Raw genomic sequence first — 12,261 nt, forward strand, 5'->3', positions numbered from 1 at the left:
GACTACCGCCGCTAGACCGATCCATGCGGCCACCGGACGCTCTCACGGCAGGCCCGGAAGGGCCCATATCAGACCCGCTCGTGTACCACCGCCACAGCCTGGACCATTGTTGCCGTTGCCGCGGGCGGGACCACCACCCTCCGCTGAGTTCCGCCACGAGAGGAGAGGACCACTTCACGCCGCCCTGGCTTTCACAATCCCGTCCACCATCGCCCCACATGGCCCAACCCCCACCGACAAAGTGAGGGTATCCCCCCTCCCCCCTTTTTAGTTGAATTGCGAAAGCCGAGACATGGACCCAATGATGTCTTGGTTCTGATACCATATCAAGGTTCATGCACCAACCTGTAGAACCCAAAGCCCGAACAGATGGAGAAAGTTGGGCAATCCACATATACTTTAACACAAACCATCTTTGGAGGATTTTAAAATATTAATGCATTTTCAGGAAGTAGGGCCTATAAACATAAAGCTTGAATCCTTGTTTCTCGCGAAATCTTCGCTACTGAATAAACAAAGTGGACAATTGCATTACATGGATGATGAATACAAGTCACCATGACGGTTTCAGGTTTAATTGAACCAGCTAACAAGGTCAACTATGAATTCAGACAAGAAAAGGTGGAGATTTTGAGGGAATTGAGCTAGGATTTTAGCCGGTCTAGGATACACGTAAGAGGCCGTATGGAACATGACAACTTGGGTTTAACCCGATTACAAGATGGATGCTCTCCAGCTCTATAAATCTTGGCTCTTATAGCCCTGAAAAGCAGAAAAGCAAAAGCACACAACTGTGGCTGTTCTCGGGGATTTGAACATTGATCCACAAGATCACCAGGGCGTCCGATCAACAGACAGCGTCATCATTTTCGCGCAAAGCGGTAAGTGGTGATGTCGACGGTTAGATCAGAGATCGGCGGCTGACGGAGTTTTAGGCAAAACGAACCAGTCCAATGGTAACTGAAAAATTCAACACTGTCATATTCAGGATTCAGAGATCGTGAGACACCAATCTTTCAACGAGGTTCTGAATGTTAGCAAATGCTCGTGTTAAGGAGTATTAGTATTGGTCTAGGAGTCCTTATTAGTCTATGTTTAGTTTCCTTACACCTCAAGTCATGTGTAATACATATAAGTATTACTATATATATGAGAATAAAGTTAAGTTGCTTTCCTAACATGGTATCAGAGCCTAGGTTTAGGTCTCCGGATGCCGCAACTCGTCCTTACGATCCAATTTTTTTCCGTCTTCTCTTGATCGATCTGTTCTGGGTCGATCTCGTTCGCTGCCGACCTCCTCCTTTGGCCGGCTAGCTGCTGCTCTTCCCACCATGCCTTGTTGTGCCACCGCTCGATCTGTCCGTCGGCCCAGTCTCCTGCGAGCCGGTCCCTGCTGCCAGCCTCCAGATCGAACCACGACAACTTGTCCAGCATCCAGCCGCCTCTTAGATCGATCTCCACGGTGTGTCGCCACGTCGAAGCATGCCTCCAGGCCGCTGCCTTACGTCTGCTTGTGGGATACAGCCGCCGTCCATGCAAGCTACTTGCCTGGTAGCTGGTGGTGGTCCGTATGTGCGGCTGCTGGCTCCATGTCCCGTGAGGGATGCCACTTTGGTGTTGCTTGATCCGTTCCCATCTTGATTTCAATAACAAAAAAAAAACAGTCCAATGTCTTCTGCATACACGATGGATTTTGCATCTTTGTGTTGTGTATGCTTCTGCTTCCTAGCTTTTACCTTCCTTGTTTTCCGCTGTGTCCATCAAATCCGTTGATATTTCGTGTTTCTCATGCCATGCGAGTCCACAATAGCTTTGTCCGTCAGCCTTTTTCTGGTCATTGTCCTCTCTATAGAATTTCTGTAGCCTCTCTTTGCATTGTTGATCTAAGCCCATTCTCTTGCCGCCGAGCTTCTTTCGCCGTCGTTTTTCATGGGCCATGATTCTTTAAGCAATGCTTCTTCTCTTGATGTGCCATCTTCTTTTGACAACCCATCTTCTCTTGATACTTCTATTATATCTTCTATTGATGTGGTGTCTTCCTCCGATGTGCCATCTCTTCGTTATCCCCTTTGGCGACTCGACAGGTTTCGAAGACTCTTCATGCTACGACGACACTCTCAAGACGCGGATTTGGATTATCACTTTTTTTAGTATTACACTTCTTCAAATGCAATGCTATTGCATACGCTTTGCATTTGAGGGGGGGGGGGGGGGGTTAAGGAGTATTAGTATTGGTCTAGGAGTCCTTATTAGTCTATGTTTAGTTTCCTTACACCTCAAGTCATGTGTAATATATATGCCCCTTGGGCCTTCAATAAAGTTAAGTTGCTTTCCTAACAGCTAGCACAGGTGGGGTCTAGGACCTCTAGGTAGAAGCACAATGTAACACAATATTTGTGCTTTTAGATAAGCATGGATATCTTCGTATACTCTGGTTAACTGTTTTTATGGCTAGTCTGAGTTTCTTCTATTGATTGTGTTTTTTTTGTCTACAGGTGTTAAAAAACAAGCCAGACTTTCGTCGGAAGCCTTGGGCAAACATTACTCCAAGTGCTAAAGATTTTGTACAGAAGTTACTAGTTAAGGATCCCCGTGCAAGACTAACTGCTGCTCAGGCATTATGTATGTAACTATTTATCAATATCGGATATGTTTTTTTTGAGAAAACACAAAAAGATTTTTGCGTTTCTTTGTATTGAAAAGATAGGGTTTATGTTACAATCCTCCTAGGAGGTACAGAACTGATGATGAAAAACGGGTAATCAGTGCACGTCCCAAGTCTGGGGGATGATATCGCGAAGGCCAGCAGCTCCCGCCTTGGCCCAGAGCGACGCCTCTTCCTTGATCTTCACAACAAGGTCTTGCGCTGAAGGCAGGGCGCCCTCAAAGACGCAACTGTTGCGGTGTTTCCAGATCATCCAGGGGGTTAACAAGGCCATGGAGGCCAGGCCTTTGCGCATGGACTGCGGTGTCCCCTGCCTGGCAGTGTGCCACCAGCCCAGGAGGGAAGGTTCATGGCGTGGTGGCGTGCATGGCATGCTTAGCCAAGCGATGATGTCATGCCAAACTTGCCTGGAGAAGGGGCATCGAAGTAGCAGATGGTCCATCGTCTCGGGGTCCCGGCAGCACAGGAGGCAAGGGTCGTGGTGCTGCAGCCCACGGCGTGCCAAGCGGTCGGTGGTCCAGCACCGGTCCTGGTCGGCGAGCCAGTGGAAGAAGCGTACCTGGGGTGGTGCCCAACTCTTCCATATGAATTTCCAGGACTCGCTGTGGATTGATCCCTGGAAGGTAGCCTTGTAGCAGGACTTCGCAGTGTATGATCTGCTCGTGGTCCACTTCCAGAGGAGTTGGTCAGGTTCCTCGGTCAGGGTAGTGCGCTCCAAGGTACTCCAGAGGTGTATGTATTGGCCAATCTCATGGATACCTAGTGTGCCCTCGATGTCGCGTGCCAAAGCATTGGCGTGGAGCCCCTCCGCGACAGTCCGTGCCTTTCTCTTGCGCTTGGGGATGCAGGCGTGGAGCTGTGGTGCAATCTCGCTGATGGAGCGGCCATTGATCCACCGGTCATCCCAGAATAGGGTTGTATGGCTGTTGCCCAGGACCGTCTCAGTGCAGGCGAAGAACAGTGCCCGCTCGTCCGCAGAGAACTGCGAGCCAAGGCTGCTCCATGCCCTGGTTTGGTCAGTGCGGCTCAGCCATAACCATCGAAGGCGCAACGCCAACCCGGTGTGCTCCAGGTCTGGAATTCCGAGGCCTCCGAGCTCGATGGGGCGACATGTCCGGCGCCAGTTGACATGGCAGTTGCCGCCATTGGCCGCCTCATGGCCAGCCCACAAGAACCCTAGTTCAATCTTCTCAAGCTGCTTGATGGTTTTTATAGGTGGCGTGAAGACCAGCAGCTGGTGGATGGGGATTGCGCAGAGGACAGATTTCACCGTCGCGAGGCGCCTTGCCTTGTTCATGAGCCTCGCTTTCCAGGATGGCAGCTGGCCCCGCACCTTGTCCACGAGTGGTTGCAGTTGCGCGGCAGTGGGTCGCCGAACCGTGAGGGGAATTCCCAGGTAGGTGATGGGGAGCTCGGCCATGGGGCAGCCGAGCAGCTGGACTGCTGCGGTTGCGGCGTCGCTGTCGCAGTGAATGAGGGTAGCTGTGCTCTTGGTGTAGTTGACGTGGAGTCCGGATGCGCGGCCAAATAGTTGGAGGATTTCCTTGACCGTGACGATCTCGGTGGGCGATGGATGACAAAACAGCACAACATCATCTGCGTACAGCGAGATGGCTGGGCCGCCGTGGGTTGAGTTGCTGTAGTATCCCAAGTGAGGTTGCCCGATTGATGAGCCAGCCGAGGACGTCGACGGCAAAGGACAAAGAGCTGCGGGGACAGCGGGTCGCCTTGCCGGAAGCCGCAGCGGTGCCAGACCGGGGGCCCTGGAGCGCCATTGATGAGCACCCGAGTGCTCGCCGAGGATAGCAATATGGCCAGCCACTCCCAGAAGCGCGCGCCAAAACCGTAGCGTTGCAGGACCTCGAGGACGAACGACCAAGAGATCGAGTCGAAAGCTTTTGCCAGGCCAAGCTTGAGGAGGGCTCTTGGTGTCTTAAGTTGGTGGAGCAGGCGTACTGATTGCTTGACCAGAATGAAGTTATCATGAAGGCTGCGCCCGGGGATAAACGCGTTCTAGTTGTTGCTGACGAGGCGATCCAGCTTTGGGTCGAGGCGTAGCGAGAGAAGTTTCGCGAACACCTTGGCGACGAGGTGGATGAGGCTTATGGGCCCGTAGTCCCCGAAGCTGGCCGTCGGCGCGCTTGAGGAGCAGGGCGAGCAGTGCCTAGTTGAGGCGGGCGAAGCCCCGCCTGCGCATGTCGTAGAGCTGCTGGAATACGTCCGCGAAATCCTGCCGCACCGTGGGCCAGCATGCCTTGATGAACTCAGCCGTGAAGCCGTCAGGACCGGGCGCCTTGTGCGCGGGCAGCCGTTGGACGGCGTGCCAATCTCCTCGGCACCGAAAGGCGCCTCAAGGTCGAGAAGGTCATCGGCTGGCTCGATGAGGTCGTCAAGGTTCAGCGAGCAGTCGCGGTCGACGGCGGTGCCCAGCAAGGCGTCGAAGTGGGCGAAGGCCGCGTCTGCGATGTCATCGTGGTCGAAGAGCACACGGTCATCCATGGTGATAGCGTGGATCGTGTTCTTCTGCCGATGGTAGGTGCTCCGCCGGTGGAAGAAGGAGCTGTTCGCGTCTCCGTCCTTCAGCACGGCAATACGTGCCCGTTGGCGAGCAATGGTACGTTCCAGGGAGGCAAGCCCAAGGTAGGATATCTTCAGTTGGGAGTGTAGCCATCGTTCATCAGGGTGAGGGCCCTGTCCTCTTGCGCCTTGTCAAATCTCAAGATCAGCTCCCGCGAGACTGCGAGCTTGAGGCGGATGCCACCGACTGTGCGGGCGCTCCAGCTCGTGAGCGCACGGGCTGTGGCCTGGAGGCGCAACACCTGTTACTTGAGCTCAATCATGTGAACTCTCTTGATTGCTGGATACTTTCGTATGAATCATATTCAAGAGGACATACGGATAATACCCTTAGACCAATTAAGAAGTAATGGGGGGATTCCACCTTGTCAAACTCTTATTCAGCAGTCATGATTGCATCGAAAGATGGCATTGGTACTGTTAGTTAATTCCTGTATTTCATAACTTCTGGTGGTGGTGTTTGTGTGTGTGTGTGTGTTGGGGGGGGGGGGGGTGTTAGTTTTCTAACTTCATCATTTTGGGTTACGATGTCGTGCAATCAGCTAGTTGCACATCCAGTGCTATTGGATTCTTACTATTGTGTTCGCTTTTGATTGTTGTTGTTTTTGTACTTATTTGGTAGCACTGGTCTATGCATGTATAAAATAGCATGATTATATTTTCTTTTTATGTAGAAGTAGCTTTTGCTGATTATCATGATTAGATATGGTCGATGTAGGACCAACATGTAATTCGTTAATGACTCAGCACATGAATTGAACCTCTCTGGTTGCGATAAAATACAAACATGCTATTTCATACCTTGGTATATACCATAATGTTTATTTGTTTACTGTGCTAATTTTCTGTTCTTCAGCACATGAATGGGTCAGAGAAGGAGGGCAGGCATCTGAAATACCCCTGGACATATCAGTATTGCATAATATGCGACAGTTTGTGAAATACAGTCGTTTCAAACAGTTTGCTTTAAGGGTAAGTTGGGATGCCAGATTAGTCTGAGATATTGTGCATGACTCTGGAAGGCGTGACACAAACAACTCAGATGAATTTCTACAACTTGTAGGCATTAGCATCTACATTAAATCCAGAAGAACTGTCTGATCTTCGTGACCAGTTCAATGCCATTGATATTGACAAGAGTGGAACGATTAGCCTGGAAGAACTGAAGCAGGTAGATATTGTTGGTATTTTTTGCTTCATTAGTTGACTGTTTTACTAATATCTTTTCTTCCTACTTATAAAGGTTGGAGTTGGTGGGCGAGTTCATGTAGGACCAACACAAATAAACAAATGCACTTTTACACACATGGGACTAGAACCTTCGAAGAGATATAAATAAACAAATGCACTTTTACTCACATGTCAGACCTACCACAAATAAACAAATACACTATACTAATTTAATGTGAGCACCAGTCTTGTGAGAAACACAAGTAGCAAATGCAGAAATGTGACTCGAACTCAAAATCATGCTCTTGGTTTTAGTTTCTCTTCCCATCCAATTTCTTCCAATTATACATCAACTGCAGAGAGATCTTTCGTCATATTTGTGCTCTCTTTTGATCTTGAATAGTGCAACAGCAGCAAGACACCAATGCCTTTTGATGATCTCCTAAGAGCATCTCCAATAGCTGCCCTATAATAGGGCATAATCGATTTTTAGGGCATTTGGGTACAAAATCGCTGCTCCAACAGCTGCCCTTGTTGTAAAATTTGCTCGAAATTCTTTTGGACAGCCCAAAAAAACAGCACCAAGTGCTGCAAATATAAAGCACTTCGGCTGCTGCCACAAAACGGAACGAGTTGCGCGTGCAGCCCCAACCGCCAATTAAAGTTCCTCCAGTCGCACACTCCTCTCGGCCCCCTCTTTGCCGCCGCCGTTGCCAGCTGATTCCGGCTAGATCCGACGCCTCACCGCCCCCTCACCGGCCCGGCTCCCCCTCAGCTTCCCCTACCGATTCCCGTCCGCCACTGGCCATCCCCGCCGCCCCGGCGAGCTCGTTCGCCTGTGCTCCCCCCTGCGCGTGGCGCGGGAGCGTGCGTGACTCAATCCCCCAGCCGATTCCGGCTAGCTCCGACGCCTCCCCACTTTGCCCCTCACTGGCCCGGCTCCCCCTCGGCCTCCCCTACCGATTCCCCTCCGCCACCGGCCATCCCCGCCACCCCGGCGAGCTCCTCCGCCTGCGCTCCCCCTGCGCGTGGCGCGGGAGCATGCGTGAATCAATCCCGTCGGCTGTGCCCGCGAGCACCCGTCCGCTGCGGTGCAGCAGAAAGTCCCCGTGCAGCCAATGCCCTTCTGCCACATCCCCCGATGCAGCGGCCTCACGCCACGCACGGCGGAGGCCTTGCACGCCGACATTGTCCGCGTAAGCTGCAGGTGGAGTAGCAAGTTGTGCGGCTCGCACTCGTCCATGTGGCCGCATGAGCTGCAGGTGAAGCTGCAGATTTGTCTTAGGCGGTGACCGCGGCGAGCTCCAGCTCCCCTCCGCCCACGTGGATCCAGCTCCAGGCTGCAGCAGCACCAACGCCGACACGTCTGGCGGCCTCCGACGAGGTGTGGCTGCACGAGAAGATGCGTTGACCGCTGATCTCGTTTTGCCTTCTCCCAATCTGAAGCAACACTGATTCAGGTCATGCAGAATCAAATGAGCTGATTCATCAACGCTGATTCAGTTCGTCAAATTATTGCTACACCAAGTAGGAGATAACCTGGCAGCTAATCCCTCTAGCTTGTCGTCAGATGCCAATCACATGTGGCTTAATCAAGAGGACGGCAATTGTATAAATTGTCGCCAAGGAATACAAGGTACTGAATGTGATCCACCTCCTCATCCATCGAGCTGATAAGTAGTAGTTAATCGGGGTGAATAAAACTAGTGAATTTTATGTGCCCAAGAAAAACACATTTGCACTCCCTCCGTCCCGAATTAATTGTCTTAGATTTGTCTATATACAGATGTATCTAGACACGTTTTAGTGTTAGGTACATCTGTATATCTAGACAAATCTAAGACAACTAATTTGGGATGGAGGTAATACATAATTTGGAGATCGACTGCCCGCATTTGATCTCACTATGGAACTATGCAGATATGTACATTTGAAGTTCAATCTTCAGTTTGGATGTTTCGATTGCCCTATTTTAGGGCAGCTGTTGGAGACACTCACTTTCTCGTGCCCTATAAAGCACTTTTTTGTGCCCTAAATTTTACTCCAAGCACTTTTTGGTGCCCTAAATTTTACTCCAAAGAACTAGCCATGGACAGTGGTGCGTGGAAGCTTGCTATCCATGTGCCAGAACCATGAGTTGGTTGCGAGATCTTGTGGGTTTCACGTCTAGCCTATCCCGACTTGTTTGGGACTACATGCTTTGTTGTTGTTGTTGTATATGAGCTATCGGTGATGCTCTAAGCCGATGGTCTAAGAGCATCTCCAGCCGTTGGCCCCCCCCCCAGGACGCATAAAAATCGCCCCCTGGGGGCGAGCCGGCGATACAATCGGCGCTGGGGGCGGTTTTGCGCCCAGTCGTCGCCCCTAGGCGCCGAAATTGGCCCTCTTTGCAGCCCCATTTCGGCGAATAAAGGGCCCATATGGGCAAGAATGGGCCCATATTCGGCGTGGTTCGCCGTGTCTCGGCGTTCAATTATCAACACAATTTTTTCTTACCACATATTTCATCATAGAAAAATCAAATACTTCAACAAAATAGTACAACAACAAATAGTTCAATACAAATTATATAGTTCCACAAATAAAAACTCGTATTTCATCACACGGTGTCCCCCTTGAGCCTCCATAGGTGCTCAATCAGATCTTTCTGCAGTTGATGATGCACCTGTGGGTCTCGGATCTCCTGACGCATACTGAGATAGGCAGTCCAAGTTGCCGGTAGCTGGTGATCAACTTCGGCTAGAGGACCCTGCCTGTAGTATGGTTCAGTGTCAAACACTGGGTCTTCTTGCTCTCTCTCAATGATCATGTTGTGCAAGATGACACAGCAAGTCATAATCTCCCACATTTGATCTTTGGACCACGTCTGAGCGGGGTACCGGACAACAGCAAATCGAGATTGGAGCACACCAAATGCCCGCTCGACATCCTTCCTGCACGCCTCCTGAATCTTCGCAAACCAGGCGTTCTTGCCTCCTGGCACGGGGTTTGAGATGGTCTTCACAAATGTCGACCATCTCGGATAGATGCCATCAGCTAGATAGTACCCCTTTTTGTAGTGCCACCCATTGATCTCGAAGTTCACCGGAGGAGAATGACCTTCAACAAGCTTGGCAAAGACAGGAGAGCACTGCAGCACGTTGATGTCATTGTGAGTTCCTGGCATACCAAAGAAGGAGTGCCAAATCCAGAGGTCCTGTGCGGCCACCGCCTCAAGCACCACACTGCAACCGCCTTTGGCGCCTTTGTACATCCCCTGCCAAGCAAATGGGCAATTCTTCCATTTCCAATGCATGCAGTCGATGCTTCCAAGCATCCCATGAAATCCTCTTGCTGCATTTTGTGCTAGGATCCGAGCAGTGTCTTCCGCATTGGGTGTTCTCAAGTATTGTGGTCCAAACACTGCCACCACTGTCCGACAGAACTTGTAGAAACACTCTATGCTGGTGGACTCGGCCATGCGCCCATAGTCGTCGAGTGAATCACCGGGAGCTCCATATGCAAGCATCCTCATCGCTGTCGTGCACTTCTGGATGGAGGTGAATCCAAGAGCACCGGTGCAATCCATCTTGCACTTGAAGTAGTTGTCGAACTCCCGGATGGAATTCACAATTCCGAGGAAGAGCTTTCGGCTCATCCAATAACGGCGCCGAAATGTTTTCTCGCCGTGAAGTGGAGCATCGGCGAAGTAGTCGGAGTAGAGCATGCAGTAGCCTTCGAGACGATGCCGGTTCTTTGCTTTCACCCGCCCAGACGCTGAGCCACCTCGCCGCGGCTTTTCATTGCTCGCCAGCAGCTGGGCGAGGGCGGCGAGCACCATGAGATGCTCTTCTTCCTGGATGTCGGCCTCGGCTTCCTCCTCCAGCAGCGCGGCGAGCGCTTCCTCGTCATCCGAGTCCATCGCCGAGGCAGGCAAATCGCCGAACACCTTGCGCCCGGTAGGCGTGTACCCGCCGTTAAACTGCTCCTCCGCGGCCGGGAACGGCGGCCGGAAACGCCCAGCTGCTATTGGAGGGGCTGCCGCGGCGAAGCGCTGCTATTTTTCCGGCGGGGAATGGCTATCTAGCGGTGAAGGGCGGCGGGCGGCGCCGGGATATAGCTAGTGGTGGCCGAGGGCGCGGGGGGTGGAGGCGAGTCGGGGAAGAAAACCTTGACTTTTCCCCTGACGGCGTGGGCCAGCCACGCTTTTCCCTTGCGCCGGAGCCCCCAACTGCTCCCCAGTGCGCCGGGTTCGGCCTGTGACCGCCGGGCGGAAAAAAGGGCCGAGGCGGCGATTTTCGGCGTCCTGGGGGCGCGACTGGGCCGTTTTTTTCGTGCTGGCGCCGAAAAAGTGGCCTGGGGGGCCTGTTGGGGGCGCGGCTGGAGATGCTCTAAGTCCTTGTTTTTTAAGGCTTTGTAGCAACGCACGGGGATTGTGCTAGTATAACAATGCTATCCTTGAAATGAGTTTTTTGAATTGTACCTTATGCTCGTAGAAACGCACCTAGGTGATCACCTCACATTGTCAATGTTCCCAATCAAAGGACAGTGTTCTTTCGATTGTAAATCGATTTGATTAAGTATTTTGATTCTTAAAATTTATCTGAACTTGCTAATGTATTTTTTAAAGATTTTTTTTCTACTTCCTGTCAGCAAATGCTAAACCCTTTCCTCTTCTGAAAATAAAGAAACGATTTCCTTGCACATCTTTTGTACATCTAAATTTACGAGGCGGTTCCAGTTTTTTGTTGGAACCTATTTGTTCTAGGTAAAATATTCATAATGAAGACCGATGTGTTAGCAAAATATGTAATGTGCAGGCTCTTGCAAAGGATGTTCCATGGAGATTAAAGGGTCCTCGTGTTCTTGAAATTGTTGAGGCGGTATGTTACCACTATCTTATCCGTCTTACCACTGTTTTATCTGTCTTGAATTTACATATTTTTCCTGAGTTTCCTCAGGGTATATAAAGGAGCATAAAAACTTCCATAGAGTTCTTTAAAAATTATTACAAATGTATTAATTTTCATGGATTTCTAAGAAGTCATTATCTAATGATTCTCAAATATTTCAACATTAATGGTTTCCAATAGGGGAAAAAGGACAAGTATAGAAGAAAATGGAATAACACAATAATATGTATGGTTTTAACTGCTGGGTTTTGGTTAATTATGCATGTAAGGTGTGACGGGATAACCATAGGCGCTAGATAACCACATGCGGAGCTCTTCTCTTTTTAATGTCCACCATCTGGATGGAGCTATGTGTGTAGCAACTAGCAACTCAGTTTGACTTCATTCTCTCTTAGCCTGAATAGTTCTAATAAGTGAGTTGTTAAATTTGGAGTTTCAAGCACACTTTAACTCTCTCCATGGCACCATTGCTAACGAGGTCCAAAGCTGGCATTTTGACCTATGGCGTTATATGCCATGGGCACCTGACCTGAATGGGTAGGTATGGGTCACCATCCTCGCCCATGGGTAACCTGATTACTCATAGGTAGGGTATGTGTATGACTTTGCGGGGCTAGCAACCTTCCAAGGGACATAAATAAACAAATGTATTTTTAGTCACATGTCAGATTTAACACAAATAAACAAACACGCTATTACATGTGAGCACAACACTCTCGTAAAAAACACAAGTAGCAAATGTAGCTCAAAATCATGCTGATAGGGCAAGGTTGCCCTCATATTTTGATGAGATGGTAGCTATCGATTTCGGTGGTGTCGACTTTGACGATCCGACAACAAACGTGCGATGACGTTGTGCTTTAGCAATTGCTAAACCAACTACGGAGGTTATTGACCACGCCGGAGCATGATCAACTTGACCACGAATGTCTAATTCCTGCAAGTAATCGATGAACA

At 50.3% G+C, this 12,261-nt stretch overlaps 1 protein-coding gene across 6 annotated transcripts in view; it reads left to right on the forward strand.

Annotated features, from left to right (window-relative positions):
- The window catches only part of LOC125537033 (calcium-dependent protein kinase 18), a 47,535-nt gene that overhangs the window by 24,745 nt on the left and 10,529 nt on the right, over nt 1-12,261 (forward strand). For all 6 annotated transcript variants that reach the window (XM_087543830.1, XM_087543828.1, XM_087543831.1 and 3 more), the window contains 4 exons: nt 2,496-2,622; nt 6,099-6,214; nt 6,306-6,413; nt 11,212-11,274. In XM_087543830.1, the coding sequence (XP_087399956.1) occupies nt 2,496-2,622; nt 6,099-6,214; nt 6,306-6,413; nt 11,212-11,274 (414 nt within the window). The remainder of the gene's footprint in view (nt 1-2,495; nt 2,623-6,098; nt 6,215-6,305; nt 6,414-11,211; nt 11,275-12,261) is intronic.

The sequence above is a fragment of the Triticum urartu genome, chromosome 2A (genome assembly GCF_056163025.1).
Source record: "Triticum urartu cultivar PI428250 chromosome 2A, HENAU_Tu73, whole genome shotgun sequence".
Classification (NCBI taxonomy): domain Eukaryota; kingdom Viridiplantae; phylum Streptophyta; class Magnoliopsida; order Poales; family Poaceae; genus Triticum; species Triticum urartu.